Here is a 26,302-nt window from a genome sequence, read left to right as displayed (position 1 = left end):
TAGACAATTTAGCCAATTTGGGCTCTTACATGTCCATAACATTAATTTCTAGACTAAATTATTTTCAACGATGTAATGCCATCCTTTCCTTATAGAACCTTATACAATAAAATCCCCCATATTCATCTATAAGAATACATACTCACTATATTTTTTCTACTAACAACACTATGCTAAATTTTAAACCAAAACCTATAGAAAACCCTTTTCTACAACAAGTTATAGAAAATAACACAAGAATCTACTCTTTCAAACTCTACAAAAATCCAACAACACAAATCAATTCATTGCAAACTTGAACCAAGAACATGAATTTTTTCTTCTAACATCTCAATCCAAATACTCCTTCATGTGAGATCTCTCCAACTGGGCACCAAGGTACTCTCCTCATATTCTTGCATTCATCCATTTTCTATTTTTCATCTTGAACACTCTTTCTCTATCTTTTTTACACACCTCCACCTTCTATGTTCTTTTCCTGAATCTAGGAATAGGTTTTTGATGCTAAGAGTAACAATATTTAATTATCTTCCATGCTTTTTTGGGTGTGAGAATCTCATTATTCCTTCACTTGCTTGTGCCAAGCACTATTTTTGAATTCATTGCCAAAAATTGCCTTCCTTTGTTCAAACCCAGTACCTACATTTTTTGTACCTACATTTTTTTGGCACCTGGGATCATTTTTTAGCAAAAAAGTAATCAACTATATTTATAATGGTGTTACAAGAGGCATTAAATAAGCCTCATCTTACTTTGGCACATATATTTTCTTCCCTTTGATGTTAACAAAATATTTAAAATTACCAAGTTAGAACATTGATTTCAATAACCATATGACTTTTTTAAAGTTTAAAATAAAAATGATAATGTGAGCTGAAGAATATGAAGAGATTAGTATTGCATGTCTAAATGCTCCATTCAACATCTAAAGACCAATGTGATTCAAACATCCAAGCACCATGACACATTAACACTATACCTTAGGTAATAGGTGTTTCTAGCATTTTTTAATTAATAGAAAGATTATATAGTAAAAAATAATAAATCGGTCACAAAGAATTGAAAAGAAACAAATGTGTGTACTAATGATATGGTTCATGAGATAAAATTAATTTAAATTGACCATTTCACCATAAAGGATAAGGTTTTATGGGGAGCTATAAACTAGGTCAAATCATAATATAAATACCATATAGCCACTCATCACATTTTTAAGCTAAGGATGTTGAGGCGTTAGGTAGGAGTAGATTATTAAGTTTTTAGTTAAACCAATACAAGAGAACCATGCACAATCATAGATGTTATGACACATAAAAAATTTCATTTAAGATTGACGACAAGAAGGAAAGTTGGTAAGGAAATAAAGATTTTAAGAAATAGTTGGTTGAGGAGTTGATGTCAGCTGTTTACTGTCTTCTTCTTGATAATCTTTTGACTATATTTTTATGCATTTTTTCAATTAAAAAAGAAAACGGCAAAAAATATGGCAGTGTATATCCGGATGCACTTCTGTTTTCTTGTCAAAGGAAGTTGAATTTGATTCTTTCAAGGACTCTAGAGACGTCACTGCTCAGGTCACACCTCAATCAGCTAAACACGAAGCGGCAGCTTATATACTGATACCTGTTTCATCCTAAGCATTCTGGAATAAATCTTGGTACAGAAAAGTATTTTATTGCCTTGCATAGAATTCATTTATCGTGGGTGAAGTTGCAACAATGGCGGTGGTGGAGAGGAAGTTGGAAGGGCAAGTTGTGTTTTCTGAAATTGGTCGCACGCATTATGGATTCGATGTTTTCACAATCGATCTTCCTCGTGACTTGAATGAGGTGAAATCTGTGAAGCTCAAAGACAAAAGACTAACAGACGGAAGATCTGTTAACTACAATGCTCAATTTGTGGCCATCGAAGATGTCAAGCTCTTCCTTCGACACCAAGATCACGATTTTGCAAAGTCTGAGTTGGAGATTAGTGACGAAGAGGAGAGCTTGGTATTTGTCTCGGAGCGAACTGGAAGCGCCAGAATACACTTGAGCGCAGCCATTAAAACAGAGGAAGACAATTCTTCGAGAAGAGTTACTGTGGGTTCTCTGAAGGGAGTCGCCGGATTCTTCTTCGACAGGCCTATTGTCAACAATGGAAAAGTCTTTTACGTATCGACTCGAGAGAAACCTGCTAATCAAGCTATCGGAAGCTGGTCTGCAGTCTACTCTACGTCTCTGAAAACAGGGGCAACAGTTCGGCTTACTCCTCCCGGTGTTACCGACTTCAGTCCCTCCATTTCTCCCTCTGGAAAACGGCTGATGGTTGCCTCTTACGGCAAGACAAGAGAGTGGGAGATGAAACATATTGAGGATCTCCAGACTGATCTCTATGTTTTCAGTGCAGATGACGGCTCTAACAGGAGAATGGTTGCACAGTGGGGAGGCTGGCCGAGCTGGGCAGATGAAAATACAGTCTACTTTCACAGAAGGGCTGAAGATGGGTGGTGGAGCATCTACAGATTGAACCTTTTGGATGGAGCAATTCAACCACAGCGGATAACGCCGCCCTCTGTTCATGCTTTCACTCCCTGCGCTTCACACACGGGGAACTGGATAGCGGTGGCTACCCGCAGACCGGAGACCAAGTTCAGGCATATTGAAATCTTCGACCTGCAGTCGAAATCTTTTATACCGGTGACCTCCTCTATCAATCCGGAGATTCATCACTACAATCCTTTCGTTTCCCCTGATTCTTCAAAGCTTGGCTTCCACAGATTCAGGGGAGAAGATGCCCAAGAGGGTGACACCATGATTCCTTTCTTAGAGCATGTGGAGTCACCCATTGCGACGCTTACAATGCAGAGAATAAACGGCTTTTTCCCGACGTTTTCTCCTGATGGGTCTCTCATAGCCTTCAATCCTGGTTTGGGTCCAATTGGTGGAGTTCACGTAGTGAAGGCAGATGGGGCGTCCAAGAGATGGAAATTGTTCAATGGCCCTGCATTTGCTGTTTCATGGAATACCAAGAAAAGTGGGCTTTTATATGCGTCTGTTGGTCCCATTTTTGCTTCGGATAAAACTACAGTTCATGTAATATCAATCCGCTTTAATCCAGACGACTTGGGAGAAGAGGGCGATGTCAGATCAGAGGTGAAGATTTTGACCAAAAATGGCACCAACAACAATGCCTTTCCTTTTGCATCTCCAGATGGGAAACAATTGGTCTTCAGATCGGGGAGATCTGGGCACAAGAATCTGTACATAATGGATGCAGAGGAGGGCGAGGAGAGCGGGATTCGAACCCTGACTGAAGGCCCCTGGATTGACACCATGCCCTCCTGGTCTCCCGACGGTCAATGGATTGGATTTTCTTCTAATCGGGACAATCCCCATGAATCGACCTGCTTTAGCGCGTATTTAGTTCATCCAGATGGATCGGGGCTACACAGAGTGCCGGGCACCGAGAAGGAAAGAATCAACCATGTCTGCTTCAGCCCCGACTCTAAAAGTCTTCTTTTTACTGCGAATTTAAGCGGAGTTTCGGCAGAGCCAGTTTCTCTGCCCAATCAATTCCAACCTTATGGAGAACTTTTTTTGTCTGCGTTGGATGGAAGTGATTTGCAGAGGTTAACTTTCAATGCGTATGAAGATGGGACTCCTGCATGGCACAAGGGTTGTAATGTCGAGCAAATTGATTTTCAGTCTCTGAATTTAGCTGATAAGAAAATATCAGGGGAAAAGCTGAAAGCCGATTTTGATGAACCAGGGTGGCTTGCAGAACCGTAGAGCTGTGACATATGGCCAAAATTACTTTGAATAATTGGCATATGGCCAAGATTACAAAGCTTTTTAGTGATCTGTGTTCTGCATTTTCTGTGTGTTTTCTACTGACATTTGGAATCTTTGCAATAGGTATTGCCGCAATGTCTTATCTTGTTGCAATGACCAGGTAATACAAAATATATATTTGGATTTTACACAGGTGGGTGTTTTCTACTGACTTTTTGATAGAGGAGATTGACTGGAACAACCACCTACACCCATTCTTGTGCTGTTTCCATTCGCATTTTCGTACATCCATTCTCGTGCTGTTTCCATTCGCATTTTCGTGTTATTTTAATTATGGTTTAAAATTCATGTTGTAAGTATCTAAATGGTGTTGAATTCAAATCTTTTTATATATTTCAATATTTAAAACAATTCTACAAACTATCTTCTTTTCCACTTTTTCCATTTCAAATATATAAAGAACATTTAAATAAGAAAAAATATATTTTGCAATTAATAGTAGTAAATTTTAATTTGAATTATTATTCCGTTAATATAAATAAAAAATTTATATGTTAGAAATCTAAACTATAAAGAAGATATAAAGCACTCAAGTTTGACCAATATAAATTAGATATAAATAAACTTTTTCATTAATAATTAAGAATAAGGTATGGTATCTATGACTTAATTTTTAATGTTTGGTTTTCAAAATTTATGATAAAGAGATCTATCAAACTTTAATTTAATTTATATAAACTGTTAAAATTGGGAAATTAGGTAAATGGTCGTTATGAGAATGACAAATATCTAATCTTGATTTTTGACCTACTAAATAAAATAATATGACACTACCAAGTGATTATTTTTTTTTAAATAAAATTTTTCAATTGCTTTGAAAAATTATGAAGACTTCTTAGATACCTAAATGTTTAAACATTGTCATTAGAAACAAAACAATACTTTTTTATTAAAACAAATTTTATTGCATTTTTAAAGTCAACAAAATTTTAAACTATAAGATCAAATTCAACCATGTTTCTCCAATTTTATAAGTATTACTAAACTTATACAAAACGCTAATATTAAAAAAAGATGAGTTTGACCCTCATATGTGTGTGTGTGTGTGTGTGTGTGTGTGTGTGTGTGTATGTGTGTGTGATTGAAATTTTACATCATATATTAGGTTTGTAACATTGTTCTAATTTATTTATTGTATCTATAGAAAACGATAGAGTTAAATAAGAGTTAGTTTTTTATTTATGTTTATGAGAAATGAATTTTTGTAAACTATTATTTATGAAATATGGATTAAAAATTGGATTAATATATTAGATCTGAAAATCACACAATTAAATCTTAGTATGTTTATATAATTTAACACGCTACAAAAAAACTGCAACTTGTTCAAAGATCTTTAAATTATTAACTATTAAGATATTGTGTAAGAGTATTTTTAAATTCAACTGTATATTTTTTGTATTGATGTTTTCAATCACAGTTATTTATTTATGTTGTAAATTTTATATTAATTACTATTATACTCCTATTAAAAAAATAAATGTAAAATATGTCAAGAGATATCTTATAATAGAAAACAATCATTGTAAAATAAATATTTTTCTAAAATACTAAACACCAATAATACAAATCCATTAAATTGTTGCATGCAAAAAGTTGTGAGTCTGGTTGCAGACAAGTGGTGATGGTTCTATTTTATTTGGATTAATAAAATAACACCTCCACAAAAACTTAAACATGGCATATTTACTGCATTTACCGATCATTTGCATGTCAAATTGTTTCAAAAATGGATTTTTGTTTACAGACATTTTGATGTCATTGTAGATGCCTCTCGACATATGTAATTAAATATTATTTAGCTAAAACACTAATATAAATTTTAAAAAATTAATTAATTAATTAAATATAATAATAATTTTCAAAGCACAAGCAATTCAAATGAGTGCATTGCATAGAGTTCAGAGGACGCAGCTAAACTGGCTCCAAAATGTGGTTATCAAACTCGTGTTATTGATTTTTCAGAAAAATCAAAGCCGAAGCTTGTTCTATTGATCATGATCAATGATCTATAATTTTCAGAAAAATCAACAACACAAGTTTTATAACCAAGTTTTGGAGCCAATTTAGTCATGGGCGAGTTTGGAGAGTATGTCAATTGTCCCATACAACATTTCTAACAAGTATTTTTGCCTTTACTATAATCTCTTGCTTATTATATTACATGACATATGTGCAGATCATCCACTTATTATTATAATATTTTGTTGATAATGTGAACATCCTTTACAAATGGTGATAGTAGTAGTTTTGATTATATTTCAAATTTCAATGTGTGAACATAAGAGATCTTATGTTGTTGACAATTTAGATCGACGATAAACTTAGATTTTCTAAGTAGTTAAAGTTGAATGCATATATGACAATATTGGTAAGGATGATGGTTCAAAGATTTGAGTGTTTATCTTTTTGGTGTTGTAGAGTCTTAAGTTTATGTTCATTTTATTAAAAAAAAATTCTTTATTCATCAAAGTGAATACAAAATAAATATTGGGAACTGCAAATAAATAAGAAATAAAATAGAGAGTAACAAGTATCACATAACAATATTAATTATAGCCGAGTCAAGTTCAAGTAGATAAAAAAAAACATAGCATATACATAGCATTAAAAGAGCTTATGACAGTTAAACATTGTAAGGAAGTTAAGTAACAAAACAACTTCCTACACTAACCTTGAGAAGAGGGTAATGCAAAAAAATTCAAATGTTTGTACAATAGTTACAAAAACTTAACAAAAATGGAAGCTTTGAGGTAAGGTATGGAGGCTCATCAAAGCATAATGAAGGAGGATTTTGTCAGAAATTCAGTTAAAAGTGATTTGGTAAATATGCAGAATGTGGGTAATCAATGTGATGAAAATGTGCATGAAAGGGAAGTGATTGACAGAGTTTTGACTGGCAAGGGATATGGTGAAGAGCTTCTAAATGTTTTGAAGATGGACATTGAATTTTAAATATAATTATCTGGGAATAATTATTTTTAGCCGATAGCCTATTCTTTGATCAAATTTATATTTTTGGATATTTTTGAGGTCAACCAAATTTTAAAGGTTGTCAAAACATATCATATCTGGGAAAGAAATTGATAGAGAATAAACTTTTTAGTGATGGTATATTGTAATATTTAACTTAATAGACATTAAATTTAAGATTTAATGTTGATTTTTTCTCCATGTGTGAGCAACCTTCAAGTTATGAACTTCATTATAAGTTGATGCGTCATTTGTGGATTTATAATAAAAGCATCTTACTTCCTAACTGAACATTTCTTTTCAAGAGTTTAGTATATAAATATTATGCCTTATTAAAAACTAAATATTATCAATGTTTATTAAAGATTTATATTTGTAGACACCTATTTCCGTCCTCTTAATTAAATGAATTTTATATTTGTTTAATTATCATTTATCCGACTATTAATTAAATTAACATTTAATTAATGCATCCTTTAAACTATTAATTAAATAAATTATTTGATTTATTTGATTTAATTCACCTAGCTGAATTCTTCTTATCCTATTTATTTGATTAAATCCCCTTTCCCACATTTAATTAAATTTATATTTGATTAAATACATCTTCTTATATAAATAAATCAATATTTCTATATAAATCCCCAACCCACTTATGTTTTCCTACAAATGCAAGTTGCTCCATTTAATTGAAAATTCTCAAAACCCTCCCAATTGCATTCACCTACAAAACCCACTTGCATGCTAATCATTCTTCTAGAACCTCCAAAATCCCTCTTAATTAACCAAATTCTATCCTAATCATTGTCACATTCCTAAATAAGAGGAAGTCACTTCTCAAAATAAGAAAAAGTCTTCCAAAATTATTTTAAAGGACTTATTTCTCCAAAAAGTTAGCTTGCAAAGTCCTCCAAACTTGGAAGGCTCTTACATAAGCCTTCAAGGTTTTCTCCCTTCAATAAATTTAACCATCAAAGTCTTCAAAAAGCATTTAATTCTCTTACAAGACTTCCCTTCTTCAACACACTAACCCACATTGCTTGTCCCCTTAACCATGGTTAAAATTTGCACAAGAGTTTACCCATTGTTCCATAACTTTTGTCATTAGATAATATCTTTATCCAATAACCCAACCACATGAGGGTAACCCTCATGTCTTCTCAATCATTTAATGCTTATTTCACCTCCTCTCAAGCCTTCTCATAGCAACACTTGTCAACATGGGATTGGGTTGAAACTCCCACATGGATTGAAAATCATTCAATCCTAGCCCTTCATAAGCCAATTCAATCTTGGTCATCCACTTGCCCATTTCTTCTATAAAAAAGCCTCATTTCTTCATTATTAGGATCCTAGGTTATTGCATCCAGGTTATCTAATTTTCTTGTTTGCAAGTTATCAAGAATTCTTCTTTACTTCCTCTTTGCAAGTTTAGTCATTTAGGAGCATTTTAGCAGTTAATTATCATGTTAGTATAGCATATCATGTTAGTGTAGTATATCATGTTAGCATAATCTCATCCTAGCTTCACCATCTTTTATCATATCCTATATTTTCCATATCCATATCATAGATCTTAGTTGCACTTGCATTTAGATCTTTATCAATTGCATCCCCCATTCTTTAGGTAGTCATTCTAAAGATCAAGTGCTCAAGTAATCTAAGAACAACCTTAGTTTGAAGAATCCTTGGAGATAGAGAACAATGGAACAATCTTAGGAGACTAATGATTTAGCTTGTTTGGTCAATTAGGTCTCTATTTTTTAATGTTTCATTGGTATGCAGGATGTTTGTGCTCTTGATTGACTAACCCTCCTTTCCTAGATACATTTTTGGTGCCCATCGTGGGGAAACCCACTGTTTAACAAAAAATTTCCATAGGTTTCACGCAGCCCAGAAACACAAACATATTAGTGGATTTGACAAATTTCCTAGTGCATTCACAATATTCAATAGCACATTTATAATTTATGTTGCCGCATTCAATCTTTTTTATAGCGCCCTTAATACATTCCATAGCGCATTTCATATCTTTTGTAGCACTTTTAACCTGTCTTGTAGCACATTTGATTTTTCTTCTAGTGCATCTGGAAAATTATTTAGTGCATTCAATATTTGTTCTAGCACATTTGAAATAGAGAATGGAGCATTTGTAACTAAGATAAAAAATTTAGGCTTGTGAAGCCCACCATCATAATTGATTTTGCTAACAGGTTTTTGTAGGTTTTGACACTTGTTTGTAGGGTCCAAGGAGATAGTTTAGAATCCTAGATTTATTTCTTTTTTATTTTCTTTTACAAATAGGATTAAAAAGAACTCATCTCTATTACTATAAAAGCTTAAAACGAACCTCATTTATGATTTGGTGATTAAAAGGAATCTAATTTTTTTATTTGTTTTTATTTTTTGGTGCTTAAAAAGAATCTCACCTTACTTTCTTGCAAAAAGTAAAAAGAACAACAAATCAAACATTGGTCTTTCCTGCAAGTTAGTTCACACTTACTTTGGTGATTTATAAAAAGAACAAGACAAATTTCTTTTTTTATCACAAAGGGATTAAAAAGAACAATCAACGTTGTATCTTGCAAGCTAAAAAAAACAAGTCACTTTGGTTTCATCAATTTCAAATTTTAAAAAGAGGTTCAAAAAAATTTCAAAGATTATTATAGCAATTTTTTTGAACAATTTCTATGTTGGATTAAAAGGAACACCATGTTTGTTGGAGTAACATCTCCAAGTAGCAATTATATCACCATTGCAATGAAGGATTAAAAACAACAACTTGCCTTCCATGTATCGAAAGTCATAGGTATATGCTCTCCCCTTAATTGGGTGATCAAAAAGCCAAACTCACTATTTACTTTCTTTCTTTCATTTCTTGCAATAAGATAACACCTATAGCAAGCCTGCCCTCTCGAGAATCCCATAAGGTCGGTAAGAGGAGAACGACCTAAGTAGGGAATGGCTAAAGACAAGTAATCTAACCCACTATAATCAAATGTGGATGTGATAAAAATCATGTCAAACAGTAGTTTTGCAATGATAACCTTCCCCCGGTATCCTTGAGATATGTAAAGTCTTTGTACTAAAGGTTGAGAATCCTCCTAAGGGAGTTTATCTTTGACATGCCAAATGGAATCTTTTCTACAAAACTTAGAACTAGAACCCTCGTTGAGTTAGTTATTCAAACATTCTAATATCATAGTGCGGGGGTGGGGAAGAATCTGCCCCCAAGACATTCACCATATATCTCCCAAGAAAATGATCCAATTGAGAAGCAATTATCTTTGGTTCAACTTCTGGAAAAAGAGAAAAAATGAGCACACCTTAGGGTGTGAGAGGGTTGTTTGAGATGGAGTATCAAGTGTGGGCTATGGTATTATTGATGACCCTTGAGATTAGCAAGTCTGATTGATGTGTATTCTTATTCAATTCTAGTGAAAACAAAAGAGGATTTGAAAAGATCCTTTAGAGCATACACTTCATGTTTAGATTGAAGACAAATTTTCTATTGTATTTATGAGTGCTTTCTATGTCCTTGTCAGATATCACACAAACATCTTGCTAAAAATCCAACAAAATAAAAAATGACTTCAAAGCTGGCAAAAATCAGAAAATCTCACAGATTGGCACATTTGACAATTTCTATCATGCATTTAAGGATTCCTTTGGTGCACTTTCTTTATCTCTTAGTGCATTCGACCAAAATTGTAGCGTACTTGATTAGTATAGTGGTGCATTTGACATCTGAAGTAACGCATTTTAACAATAGTGTAGCACATATACTTTGGCACATTTGTAGTAGAGAATATTTCTAAGACAAATCTCGGAGATCTAAAACTTGATTTGGATACCCTTTTGGGTGTTCTCTCAGATTCAATTGTCATAGATAGGATTGTTGTACACAAAACCAGAGGATATCAACTAGTGATCTAAGTTTCACAATTTCAACCAATAACAACATCAAATACTTAGCTAGTTATCCAAGTTAGTCAAATCAATCTAGTTTCCAATATCAAGATAAATCATCCTTCATCTAAGAACTTCATTACATTATTTGACACACTTATTCATATCAATAGGTGAATATCGAACCCTCTATTCGATTTAGTAATCTTGGGTGTCAAAACAAGGTATTTATTCTCAAATCAACCTATCCAAAATTGAAACTTTGATCACTCATATGACCACCCCTCGACACTTAAAGAGGAAGAATATTTGTCAAAAGACTGATCTAAAGAGGAAAGAGCCTAGTCAAAAGAATATCTTCAAAAAAAGAAAATTTCTCTACATAAACCGCAAACTCCTTCTAAAGCATTGCAATTTCTTACATTGTTTCCATAATTATCAACGCATTCAATGAACTAATTTTGACGAGGAATCCTTTAAAACATGTGCCTTCTCACAAAGGTCGGCACTATCACAATGTCTTAAAAAAGGAGGAAAGATCAATTTGGCTTATCTACTCAAAGATCCAATCACTTATTGAATCACATTTCAAGTAGACCATTCACATGCCCATCTATACTCAATCTTAAAAGTCAAAAGAACAAGAAACAAATCCTGAATCAAGCATGGGATATATAGAAGTCAACCCCTTTTCTAAATATCTAAATACTAACGAGGATGAGATCATTGAGGATCTCAATCAGGAGGCCCAATAGAATGTCATCTTTCAAAAACTTATGGAAAAGCTTATAGAATCGGACAAGAAAAAATACTTCCTCACACTAGTGAGCAAGGGTGTTAAAATCCCTGCAGATTTCGACATGGATTAGTTAAGGCAAACAAATCATGGAACAAGAGAGGAACCAAGAACACATCACCGTGATAACCAGGATGAAAACAACCCTATGACTAACATCACCAAGCTCTTCAGCAACAGATGCAAGACATGCAACAAGGGACAACAAAAAAATATTCCTTAGAAGATATTTGTCACTACCCATTCGATTGAAGCTTGAATATGATACCATTTCCACCCAATTGCGGAATTCCCAAATATGACAAGTATAATGGAAAAACTGACCCCCAAGATCATGTAAGAGAGTTTTGTGCCATGAGTTTGGAATTCACACACAATGACACCTACATGATGAGATTGTTTCAAGAAGTCTAGGTGGACAAACTATGGAATGGCCCTCAAAACTCACACTAGCCCTAAGATCATTTGAATAATGTAAACAAATTTGTGTCACAATACTCTTACAATATCCCACATGAGATAACCATGCTCGATATTTGCAATACCAAACAAAAAAACAATGATCCAATCATGACATTCTTACAAAGATGGAGACAGTTGATTTCTAGATACCCCCGTCCAGTACCTAAAAAGGAAAAGATGGATATCTTTATTGACAATCTTAGTGGCAAAATGAGTTATCAACTCCAATGACAATGTTCACCTAGCTTCAAGAAATTGATCGATTTAATCGTATTAAAATAGAAGAGGCCTTGATAAAAAAAGGAGTTTTAAAATTCTCTAAGGAAGGCAACAGTTCTTCAAACAACTGTAACAACAACAACAACAACAACCAGGACAAGTCCAAATTTTGGACAAAGACAAAGAATATCGTCAATGATGGTGTAGTAGACTCTCACAATATGAAAGCAAAACAACCAGTATTGAACCTATCAGGTACTGCACCAATCAACAATCAAGTAAATAATAACACAAAACCAGCTCCTACACCATATCGAAGGAAATTCACACCTTTGGGGAAATCACTTGAATCAGCATTCAAAGAACTTTTGGGAAACAAACTCGTCACATTTCCAAACACAAGGGATTTTGAACCACAAGTCAAACCATCATGGTGGAATGAAGCACATCATTGCAAATATCATAGAATTAAACGTCATCGCACCATTGATTGCCTAAGGTTAAATAACTTGGTTCAAGATCTACTAGACAAGGGTGATATAATCATTGATGGACATAAAACCAATGATGATCATGAAGCATTTAAAAATCCCCTCCCCAGTTATGATAAAGGGACAACATCATCCTCAAACAACATAGGGGCCCATATTAATCATGTGTACAACAATGTCATCAATCGCATATCAGTATGCAACAATCAAGTCCATGTCATTAAGATCAAGGACAACCAAGAGAAAGTCTTGGTACATATGATTACACGGGCCCAATCCAAGTATGTATTGAAAGGAAACACTTCCAAAGCATCCACTTCTCTGAAAAATCAATATAGTTTGATAGATCAATTACAGAAAACACCAGCCTAAATATCAATACTAGAGCTTCTCAAAATCTCACTAGCACACAAATAGATTCTAGAGAGAGCTCTTGTAGACACTAAAGTTCCAAACAACTTGGATATTGATCGATTCCAATCCATGGTGGGGCATTTAATCATACCTTAAAATCTATCATTTTTTTAACATGATGATGTCTCTTTAAATCATCCGGATAATACCCCACTCCATATTGAGGTTTTGGTCTATAAACATCAGCTAAAGCATGTACTAATAGATGGAGGAGCCAACCTAAATATCTATACTTTAAACTTGTCCATGCATTGGGCTTCTTAGAAAAAGCTATTGATCCAACGAAAAAGATAACCATAAAAATATATGATGACAAAGAAAGATCATCAGAAGGATTAGTGGTACTACCCATCCAAGTGGGACCAGTTCAGAAAGACACCATCTATCAAGTCTTGGATATAGACTTTTCTTACAACATACTCTTGGGTCATGCTTGGATCCATGAGATGAAAGCAGTACCATCAACATATCACCAATGTCTGAAATTTTTGTACAATGGACAAGAAATATCTGTGTCTATAGATACCAATCCCTTTCAATATTGCAGCAACCTTAAAATAGCTCAGAATGTCCTAGTATTACACAACAAGGAATCTCTTGCTTCCACATCATCAAGCAGTAAGGATCAACTCAATTCTCTATCCATATATTTTGAGAAGAAGATGCAGTTAAAGGATAAAGGCATGGGAGAATATTCTTTTGAATCATCCTTGTGCCTGTCAAAGTTGCCAATTTCACCAAGGTCTCATGGACAACCATCAACATCTAAGCAAAAATATTCACAACCCATCAAACTCTTTGATGGTGTGTTTATCCAAGCAAGAACATTAGAAGATGAAATAGAAGACAAGGATATCCTAAATTGGTTATACAAGGATGAAGAAGAAACCAGAGTAACAACTTTGGAGGTCACAATCTCAACAGAATAATATGACAATGGATTCAGGATCATGCAAAGGATAGGATACAAAGGAAAAGGTCCTATTGGCAACCGTCAATAAGGTATCATAGAACCAATTCAACCTTACTTGCAACTCGCCAAGGACAAATCTAGCCTACGATATGGGCAACATCAACAATATCAGCAACAAAATGAAGAACCCGCATGGTGATAACAACAAAAACAAGAAGCAGAAGATGTTTTCAGGACACAACAGGAAGAGGAGTATGAACAAACACAAGAAGACTTAGTCATCCAAAGAGAGGAAGCTACTCACAACCTCTACGAGTAGATTCATAGATTTCAAGCTAGATCAAACGCAGAATCAAATGAATGGGAGTGGGATTCACCTACATCTTTTGATTGAGACTGGGAGGATATTGAGATTGATGTGGTTCATACATATTCACCCACACCTAAGGAAGGACAAAGCTCAGGGTATAGAACATGTGAATTTGGACCACTACATATATATGAGGCTAGTAAGAATGAGAAGATTGGATACAAAACGGGAAATCCCTAAGAGAGTATAATCATAGACCTCGATATTACTATTGACAACTTTGACAATGTCTCTATCATGATCCTTATAACGCCCAACCTTAATCCACCTAGCGATTCCTTACCCCTCATGCATCCTGAACTCATAGACTAGGAACAACCTGAACAACTCAATATACCTATCTTATGATATGATGATTTTATTGTCCACCTCTATTCAATAAACCTTGAAACATGCTCCACCAGTGAATCTCATAACGATAGCTTCAACCAGGGGAGTTCCAAGTCTTTCTGTCATAAAACAAATAAAACACAAAATACTATCTAATATTGAAAACCATCTACTGGCAGTATTAGATAACAAAAAATTAAAAAGAAAGGACATATACAATAGTGAAAACCTCTTTGAGGCATTGACAAATGAAAGACTTGACACTCTTCTTGAACACTATTAAGGATAGATCACCAATATTGATTGAGGCAACAAAATCAATAAATATTGGCACAAAAAAGATAGCAAAGACTTTACATTTGGTTGCATCCTTAACAGATCAAGAGAAACCAAGTTTCAGAAGATTTTTCGAAGAAAATAAAATCAACTTTGCTCGGTCATATGCATATATGCGAAGAGTAGGTCTAGATTTGATCATGCACCATTTATCCATAGCTATAGGAGCTAAGCCTATCAAACAGAAGCTAAGAAAAATGAATCCACATGTGGCACTACTAGTCAAAGCACAACTAAAGAAATTAGTGGATGTTGGTTTCATCCAACCAATTGAATATTCAGAGTGGATCTCCAACATAGTACCTATTTCCAAATAGGAAAGATGTATCAGGATATGCACCGACTTCTGAGATATGAATAAGGCTTTCCCTGAGGATGATTTTCCTTTACCCGTCATTAACACAATTGTAGATTTAACAGCAGGATATGCCATGTTATCACTTATGGATGGTTTATCGGGCTATAATCAAATCAAAATAGCACCAGAAGACCAAGATAAAACAACATCTACATGTCCATGGGGTACCTACTATTGGAACGTCATGCCTTTTCGCTTAAAGAATGCAGGAGCGACCTATCAAAGAGCAATGACCACAATATTTCATGATATGATGCAAAAATTCATGGAAGACTATGTAGATGACCTATTAGCCAAATCATTTACAAGAGAAGGACATCTAGAGATTCTTTACAAAATCTTTCAGGGGCTAGAACAATTCAATGTACAACTAAACCCAAAAAAGTGTCTTTGGTGTAACATTTGGAAAACTATTGGGGTACATAGTAACAGATTTTGGGCATCAAGGTGGATCCTGCAAAAGTACAAGCAATCATGGAGATGCCACCTCCTAGAAATATCAGTCAATTAAGATCTCTACAGGGATGGTTACAATCCATCAGAAGATTCATCACTAAACTAGTCAACAAGTGTCTCCCTTTCACTCATCTACTCTACAAGAATGTTCCTTTCAAGTGGGAGGACAAATGTGCATAATCATTTCACCAATTAAAGAAATACCTAATTAATCCACCCTTATTAGTGCCACAAATAGCAGGAAAACCTCTACTTCTCAACACATCAGCCACTAAGGTATCTTTAGGAGCTTTATTAGCACAAGAAGATTCAATAGGGAAAGAAAGAGCGATCTACTACATCAACAAAATATTGAATGGATATGAGCTAAACTATACCTTCATTGAAAAATCTTTTTTATATGTGGTGTTTGCTTCTCAAAAAAATTGAAACTATATGCAAGCTCACACAATCAAGCTAATAGCAAAAATAGACCCATTAAAATTTCTACTCAGCAAATCTGCTTTAATAGGAAGACTAGCTAAACGGATGATGATTTTAAGTGAATATGACATTCATTACATAGATAGAACAGTGATTAAAGGTCAAGCTATAGCAGATCAATTGGTAGAGACACCATTACAAGACAATCATTCACTACATGTCAAATTTCCCAACATGGATGTTCTCAAAATCACAACACAAGCATGAGTCTTATACTTTGATGGATCATACACATGGCATGGATCAAGTGTTGGCATCCTATTCATCACTCCACAAGGACACACCATCTCAAGATCCTACAAATTAATGTTCCCTTGCAGAAACAACATAGATGAGTACGAAGCCCTAGTCACAGGAGTCAAGGTGGCAGTAGAATGGAAGATCACAATGTTACAGGTCTTTGGAGATTCCCAATTGGTCATCAATCAGGTCAATGATGACTATTAGACAAAGGATGACATGCTTATGCCATACAAAAGAATGGTGGATGACTTCAAGAAATATTTTGTAGATATCAAGTTTGCACAAATCCCAAGGCTAGATAACAAAGTTGCAGATGCGATGGCAACCATCGCTTCACTCTTGCAAATAATAGAAAAACAGAATTGTTATCAGTTCTTGGTGGAGCAATTGTTTTCCCCTTCCTATGACAATCCTGAATCCCAAGTCATATGCCACTTAGTTAATGTTGATTCCCCGCTCTATGGAAAGATCTATGCCTACGTAAAGAATAATAGCCTTCCACCAGATCTATCTAGAAACCAGAAACGTAACTTTATACGTCAAGCAACCCATTATACCCTAACCATTGATACACTTTATCAACGAGGTCTTGATGGTACTCTCCTTCGATGTCTTGATCGTAAGGAATCTGAAACCACCATGCAAGAACTTCACGAAGGTATTTGTGGCACACATTCAAGTGGTCCTACTCTAGCCAAGAAACTTCTAAGAATGGGATATTATTGGCCAACTATGGAAAACAAATCCTACCAATTTTCTAGAAAGTGCCCAAACTATGCAAAACAAATCCTAGCATTGAATTAATTTAACAACTATAACATTATTATATATAACACTATTTTATTTACCTTTGACATACCCTAGGCCTTCATACTTTGGCCCCATTGTTGGCTCACTTGGTTGTCTCATTCCTTGTTATTTATTGCTTAATGCTTGACCTTTGCAACCCATTCTTTTCATATTTTTCATACCAGCATTATCTTCAAAACAACTAGCAACATTTTTGATATCATATCTTTGAATATTTGCAGACTCTAATACACTATCACCATTCTCACAAAATAAATTAATAGATGTAGAACACACATCTTTGGTGCCACAAGAAACATCACAAATCAAAAGGTTTGACCTTACATATTCATTTTCTTCTTTCAATTTGAATATTTCTTTCATATGAAACTTGTTTTTCTCTTCTACTCTATTTAACCTTTCTTCCAAATCATTGTTCTTTTCCTCAACCTCATCAAACAATTTTTTATTTCTTCTAGTTATCATTTTTCTCATTAACCATTTCTATTTCTCCCATAAGATTATTAATTTCAATTAAAAAATAACATTTTTCTTTCATCCTCTCACTAAGAATTCTTATCATATCTGAATTGTATTTCTTCACTTCCACTAATTCTACTTTTAAAATATCCACCTCATAAATTAAATTTTCATTTTCTCTTCTTACTTTTTTTCCTATATTCTCAATCATTACAAATCCTTACAAACTTTCAAAATGAGCAATCTCTTGTTCATTCAAATATAGATACAAATTCCCATTACCCGCATCAACCGAATTTGCTACTACTTTATTTTTATCCTTTTTATGGAGGTCCATACCTGTGAGCACGATAGCTGATACAAAGCATCCTGAAAAACCAATCACATCTCTAGGATCATATTGATCCATCCATATTTTAATAATGATAAAAATTCATTAGAAGCATATTTCATCATTTGTCAACAATCAATCAATCAAGAAAACATAAACTTAATCTAGGTATCAAACTTGCCAACTCGCTGTCCCTTTGGATAGACCTGTACACAGAGGTCTATAAATTTCTAACTAGATTTAAAAACCTCAATCCCTTCGGTCAGACCCTGACTAACTAAATTACAAACAACATATCCAAAACTTAGCCACATCCAACGGTTATATTAAAATTTATTTCCTCTGCATTGAGACCCATTTCTGTTGTCCCAAACAAATCATGTGCATGCCCAGTCCGCCTAGGGCATCAAATATCTTTCAAAAACCAAACCAAAATGATCCCAAACCAATTTTACATGAAAAATTTATGGATTTAGTTTCATAATATGAAATCCATTAGATTTTCCAATGGTTTAATCATTATATAAAGATAAACCATTCCTTCCAACTCCATTGAAGATGGTTTAAAAGCATTTTTCACCAAAATATTCATAACTTCCACAAATATAAACAAAAAAGACTCAAACTAGAGGGAAATGAAAGAGGATTCACATATATTTCCAATAAATATATTTATAGGTCTTAATAATTTCATATGAGTTTATACCATATGCTGCAACATGACTATTCTCAGGAAATATCAAATCTGCAATTAACAACTTTCACCAAAAATTTCATAACTTCTTCATTTCTAAACATAATCACTCAAAACCAAAAGGAAAAGAAAGGTAATTCACATATATAGCTTTTAATTATATATATACAAAGATTTTCAAGCCATACATGGTTGTACAAGGCTTGGAACCAACACAAAAACTGGAAAACCAATCAAAATAACAATAGTAGAATGCACCAAAATGTATCCAAAATGTTCTCCTTTATTCACTTTCTTCCCTTTCTCTTTTGGAAAGACCATAAAATTTATTTTTATATACTCTTGGTCAGTTTTGACCTTACAACTACCTCTCACAACCAACTTTTAACCCCTTTTTCAACTTTTGTTGCATTTTTGCAACTTTGTTTGACAACATTTTGTTGTCAAGTTGACAACTTTTACACTTTTGCACAAATGAATTCGTGGCTTTATAAAAACATTCAATACATGTCCAAATGACCTATTTAATTCCTTTTACATACTTTCTAGCCTTCTCATGGCCTTTTATATGATTTTGACCTTTTGACCAATCTAGGCCTCTAGTGGACAACTTTTGCAAATTGGCTTTATAGCCTTACATATGTTGGTTCAATGACCTTAGTAACATTATAACAATATAAAAAAATGACTTGATTGTATTCCAATCTTCCTTTATTGAAAATTTACCTCTTGGTAGTGTTCGTGTGCCTAGGTGCTCCTGGACCATACTACTGGCCTTCAAAACTTTCCAAGTCTCTTGGAAATGAGGAATAGGACCTGCAAGAAAATTAGACCAAAAATGTTCATTGGTTTTTTTTATTTCAACATTGCCTCTTTGTTTCTCTTTGTCTCTTTGGATTCTCTTGATAACTTTGCTTCTTTTTTTTTTGTCTTCCACTTCAATCAAAACTCCCATCAATGGAGATCATAATGGTTGCTCCTCAAGATGTTGCTCCAAACATAAGTCCACCCTCAATGCTGCACCAAACTCACCAGCTACTTTGCCTCACCCAGGAGTCCTTTCCTTGCCTCTCTCCCCAAGTCTTTTTGCAACCCACTAGACATCCTTCTCAGGCTCCTTGGACCATATCCTATGGCCCAATGACAAACCTTCATGTCTGCCTACTTGCAGCTAGTGGATATACATCTGCAACCACAACCATTAGCAAACCAAAATACAAATCACTTGCTCAGCCCAGACCTTTCGCTGAGCTCTAATACCAATCACAACTCTAGGATCATATTGATCCATCCATATTTTAATAATGATAACAATTCATTAGAGGCATATTTCATCATTCTTAAACAACCAATCAATCAAGAAAACATAAACTTAATCTAGGTATCAAACTTGCCAACTTGATGTCCCTTTGGATAGACCTATACACAAAGTTCTATAACTTTCTAACCAGACTAAAACACCTCAATCCCTTCAGTCTGACCCTGACCAATGGAATTACAAACAACATATCCAAAACTTAGATACAGCTAACGGTTAGATTAAAAGTTATTTCCTCTGCATTGAGACCCATTTCTGTTATCCCAAACAAATCATGTGCATGCCTAGTCCGCCTAGGCCATCAAATATCTTTCAAAAAGCAAACCAAAATGATCCCAAACCAATTTCAGATGAACCATTTATGGATTTAATTTCATAATATGCAATCCATTAAATTTTCCAATGGTTTAATCATTATATAAAGATAAACCATTGCCCGCAACTCCATTGAAGATGGTTTAAAACCAGTTTTCACCAAAATACTCATTACTTCCACAAATATAAACAAAACAACTCAAACCAGAGGGAAAAGAAAGAGGATTAAAATATCTTTCCAATAAGTCTATTTAGAGGTCTTAATAATCTCATATAAGTTCATACCATATGCTGCAACATGACTGTTCTCAGGAAATACCAAATCTGCAATTAACAACTTTCACCAAAAATTCCATAACTTCTTCATTTCTAAACATAAACACTCCAAACCAAAAGGAAAAGAAAGGTAATTCACATATATAACTTTCCATTATACATATACAAAGGTTTAAAGGACATACATGGTCGTGCATGGCTTGGAACCAACACAAAAACTGAAAAACCAATCAAAATAACAATAGTAGAATGCACCAAAATGTATCCAAAATGTTCTCCTTTATTCCCTTTATTCCCTTTCTCTTTTGGAATGATCATACAATGCCTTTTTATAGACTCTTGGTCAGTTTTGACCTTACAACTACCTCTCACAACCAACTTTTAACCCCTTTTTCAACTTTTGTTGCATTTTTGCAACTTTGTTTGACAACATTTTTGTTGTCAAGTTGACAACTTTTACACTTTTGACTTTTGCACAAATGAATTCATGGCTTTATAAAAACATTCAATACATGTTCAAATGACCTATTTAATGCCTTTTACATACTTTCTAGCCTTCTCATGGTCTTTTATATGATTTTGACCTTTTGACCAATCTAGGCCTCTAGTGGACGACTTTTGCAAATTGGCTTTATAGCCTTACATATGTTGGTTCAATGACCTTAGTAATAGTATAACAATATAAAAAAATGACTTGATTGTATTCCAATCTTCCTTTATTGCAAATGTACCTCCTAGTAGTGCTCTTCTGCCTAGGTGCTCCTGCACCAATAGCCCAGCAAGGGCATGAAGCCCGCGAGCACGAGCCAATAGGCTGAACCTCTTCGGCCAAGGACTGAGGGGTATCCATTCAGCCAAATTCACTCGCGGAACAATCTCGACCTCATCCCTTATGATGTCAGAGGCTTGCACTCAGCAATACTTGATCCCTGATGAGTTCATTTGGAGCCATTCAACTTCACCATTAGACCAAAGACCCATTGACAAATTTACTAATATTTGAAAAATACAACTAATCAAAATCTTTCTACAACAAAAGAATATTAAAAATCATTCAAAACCTTGTTTGTACTACCAAATACTTATTCGATCCACATAAATCTTCAAATGACATTCAACTAAACATCTCCAACATCTCATTCCTTCATTTTTTATTACTATCTTATCCAAATTTTTGTCAAATGTTTCACAGCAACAAAAAAATTCTTTTCTAACAAACATTTTGACTTTGTAGACTCAAGATCTACAATTTCCTTGAGAGACTAGAGAACAAAAACTAGGTTTCTTTCAGGTAATAAAATATCTACAAATTGATACTTATTACCAGGCAACATAACTCTTTTTTCTTGTTCTTTTTTTGGTTTTCTTTAGCCAGCAGCAAGGATGCATTCAAGGCTTTCAATTAATGACTTCCTTTCAGTGACCTTGATCTTTCTACAGTATTTCTTTAAAATTTTAATAACAAGTAATTTTTGTATTATAACCTTAGCTTCAACTGCCCTTATCAATGTCGTTCATATGTAATAAAGAGTAAAATTATTCTATACAGTGCCGTATAATCATTTCATTGATGTTAGAAACTTGTGCCGTATTTCCCAAGACTACTCATAAACATCGTGATCTTCAAAATCAGATTATGTTTCTCACCTCACTCCATATTTGTGATCTCTCAAAGACTATCTTATCATACACATTTAAGTCTGTTTTAACAGTCAACAGACCGTCTTGTTATGGTCAATGTCTGTGCCCTGCTTTAGAGGTTTAAAATCACAAACAACAATTCGAATTTCCAACTGCACACTGCTTTTGACTTCGTAACTGGGATTCCACGTTTATTTTAATATCATTTCTTGATAGAAGATGTTCTAATGTCAGTGTTATAATAAAGGATGCAGACCAGTTGGAGTCCCTTCAAGGAACTCTAAAGATGGGTATAGAGGAATTTCAAAGGAAACAATGGTGGGAATAGGTTTTTTTTATAGTAAATTGTACAGGTGTGTGCAAAAATAATCAATGTTATAGTGAGAAAAATAATATATAAATAGGTTAAATTATTATAAGATGATTTGTACATGAGAAATTTTGTTAGGGAGAAAAAATTCACACTTCAATGTAAGGTCAATAATATTGTTTGAAACCTACAGACTCACAATACAAATTTATAAAAAGACATGTCTTTATAGAAGTGTCACTAGCATTTGGATTCTCAAGTAACATTGACAGCATAACACTCCCTGTACTTCAATCATAGTAATCATGCCCAACTTCAATGCTAACACCTGATATAAATGAGATCCAATACAAAAAAATCTCAGTTATAAACCACAAATAATGGGTCAATACCATGGCCAAGACATGGAACCCAAACTTGAATGCCTCCTTCATGATGAGCTGACATACTAATAAAAGTAGATGTTTTATGATTTCATAATACTCAATAATTCCATCATAATTCACTCACTAAATTGGGAAGTCCATTTCAAACATCATATCTCTTTCAAAAGATTCTCTATGACAAATCGTAACCTACACCAAAAAGTTAGTCAAGACACCTTATGATCATTCTCTTACATGTCTTAATATCTATTTGCACCATTATATCCCAAAGTACTCTAAAAGCTCTATAACTTAACCTCACATCCAAACACAATATGATAATCCAAATAGATTTGATAAATGGATTAGTAGTTCTCATATATGTATCCTTTATAACCAGAAAATAAACCATAGCATACTACTTACTCATCCAATTAATATTACCACAAAACAAATTAAAAAAAATACCATTGGTGGATATTCTCCAATTGAAATCACTTGTCTAATATAAATTTACAAGCACACAACTATCCACTTAATGAAATTTATCTATAGAACAACCATGATAATAGATAGAGTACTTAGAGTTACCCTATAAATATTAAAGACTTTATTAATTGCATTTCAATTATCTGATCTAGTATTATCTGTGAAATGGCTAAGGAATTCCACTACTTCCAGGGTAATGTTTGGTCTTATACAATCTATTTCATTTATGAAAATACTAACCTCACTAGCATAAGGCACTCAAATCATGTCCTCTTATCTTCATAAGTGAGATAGATATATTATTCTATAGATAATTTTTTTTCCATTGAAACGGGAACACTCAAAGACATATAAACTAACATCATAAATATGAGAGTGCAAAGGGGGAAAACAAAACAAAAAATGGCTTTCAATTGATTGTAAAAAGATGGTTTATACATTGCTACATAGTGGCTATTTTAAGCCTTATATTCCTATTTAAAACTCCCCCTATAACTAACTATTAATTTTTTTATTACTAACTATACTAAAATCTATACTAATTAATGTAATACTCCAACATTCCTTCCTTATTACATTAATTCGAATAAGAGTGGAAGGTTTTTAGCCCAACCCTTCTGAAGACTTTGATGAAGCACCTTCGCTGATCCTCCTCACTCACCTAGGAAACATGGAATTGACTACATCAATGGATCTCTTGACTATAGAACCTACAACCATTTGCACAACATGAGAGAACATAGAAGTTTTTCTACCCTCCATGTACAATGAGACACATTTCCTTCTAAATTCCAAATTTCCTCCAAGTGTGTCTAATGCCTCCTCTAGTGCTACACAAGAAACACCTTTCCTCTAAAAATCCACATCTCCTCTGAGTGTGTCTAATGCCTCCTCAAGTGTTGATTAAACAATTCCTCCTCGATTGTAAATACCACCAACCAAATGTTTGCACATGAGACACATTTCCTTTGAAAGTCCACATCTCCTCCAAGTATGTCTAATGTCTCCTCAAGTGCTCAAAAAATTATCAAAATTTCACCTTCCCTTTCTCCTTGAAGGGACACATAATGTCAAGGCCCCTCTTTTCTTCAAGGACACAAATTTGGTGCTTCTCATGCAATGAATTATCCCTAAGTGAGAAGCTAGCTTGGGATGAGAAAAGACCTCCTACTTGCATTGCCTCCAATATTTGGTATGAATCATTACACTTTATTCATTTGATGTCACATTAATGTCCCCAATAATACAAGCATGTTTGTTTTAAGATTCATTAGCAATAGTAATAAATTCATCTCCAAATTACCACTAATAGATTCTTGATCAATAAGCCCATAATCTAAACCTTCTACTAGAAACATGTAATTATCCGTCTCAATATTCTTGAAAAATTTGGAAGCATGGCTTACAACAAACTAGTATACTTTTGGAAAGGGAAATTCTGATTAACAAGCTTTCATCCACACATCAAATAGAAAAAATGCATACATCTTTAACAAACAATCAAAAGTCTTAATGAAAATTAACTCCCCTTGATTTTTCTTGTGTAGAATCATTCCCCTACACCTTTCTTCAACTTTATGCATTTGAAAGCATCCTAGAAATGTTCTATCAACCAACTTTCTAAAAACACATCTTTTTGAGATATTAACTTTAAACGAGTCACTTAAAAAACACCTTTACTATGAGGCTCAGCCACTTCCATTAATCTTATACTGGTACACATGCAAAAAGTTATATTGTGTTGCTCATGGCAAAGCTTACCTTTTATTTTCCAATCATCTAAATAAGAGTGCAGCGTGTAAATTATAAGAAAATTTAAATACTGATTCAAACTTTTATTCTCCTCACAACTTTAACACAGCTGCGAACTAAAACAAGCTTGATTGTGCCTGTATTCTAGATCGAGAAAGTCCAAGTCTAGCAATGTGCAGAAAACCTTATCATTCCCTTCACAAAGATGGACCACTTTCCCTTGTAGAAAATGCACCAACAGATCACCAAATGATCAACAAAAAAATCACCAAACGGTCGTTGAGTCACCAAACCATCAGAATGCAGCAATATGATTTTTCATTCCTCACAAGAGCATACATTCACACATTCCTCTCTAGATAGGAATTGTCTTTGATAGTCTTCACATGACCAGACCAAATAGCAAAATTGATGTCAGTGCAATAGTCAACTTGATATCCTATGCATTCATTCTTTCCATCTTTAACCATTCAAAATGCATATTTTCGTAGCTTTGATACCATATGAAAGTGTATATGAAAAAAAACAGAATAGAAAATGATATTCAATTAATTGTAACAAGATGATTTATACATTGTTGTACAGTGGCTATTTAATGTAAAAAAGTTTCAAATTTTTCTAGGGAATAATTTTTTATAATTAACTATTAAATTATTTATTATTAATTATACTAAATTCTATATTAATAAATGTAAAATTCTTACAAAACATTTCTAACATTAAGTTGATATAATTTCTTTAGTCCGGGTCAAGATTCTTTTACTTTATCTCTTTTAATGTCCATAACCAAAATGTTCTCAGCTAATCCCAAGTCCTTTATCTTGAATCATAAATCACATAAATAATAACTTGCTTTCTATGTAAATATTGGTGATATAGAAACAATCACAATCCATCTTATGATAAGTATATTGATCTAATATAGATCTTAGAGATTTTAATTACAAAATGAAAGA

The 26,302-nt window shown here is 33.7% G+C and overlaps 1 protein-coding gene across 1 annotated transcript; it reads left to right on the top strand.

The window, feature by feature from the left end:
- Positions 1-1,566: 1,566 nt before the first annotated feature.
- On the top strand, positions 1,567-3,961 carry LOC131069590 (uncharacterized). Its single transcript, XM_058005095.2, has one exon. The coding sequence runs from the start codon at positions 1,719-1,721 to the stop codon at positions 3,768-3,770; it is 2,052 nt and encodes a 683-aa protein (XP_057861078.2). The 5' UTR covers positions 1,567-1,718; the 3' UTR covers positions 3,771-3,961.
- Positions 3,962-26,302: the final 22,341 nt, after the last annotated feature.

The sequence above is a fragment of the Cryptomeria japonica genome, chromosome 3 (assembly GCF_030272615.1).
Source record: "Cryptomeria japonica chromosome 3, Sugi_1.0, whole genome shotgun sequence".
Classification (NCBI taxonomy): domain Eukaryota; kingdom Viridiplantae; phylum Streptophyta; class Pinopsida; order Cupressales; family Cupressaceae; genus Cryptomeria; species Cryptomeria japonica.
The sequence above is the reverse complement of the archived record's forward strand: the minus strand, read 5'-3'. Positions and strand labels throughout refer to the sequence as shown.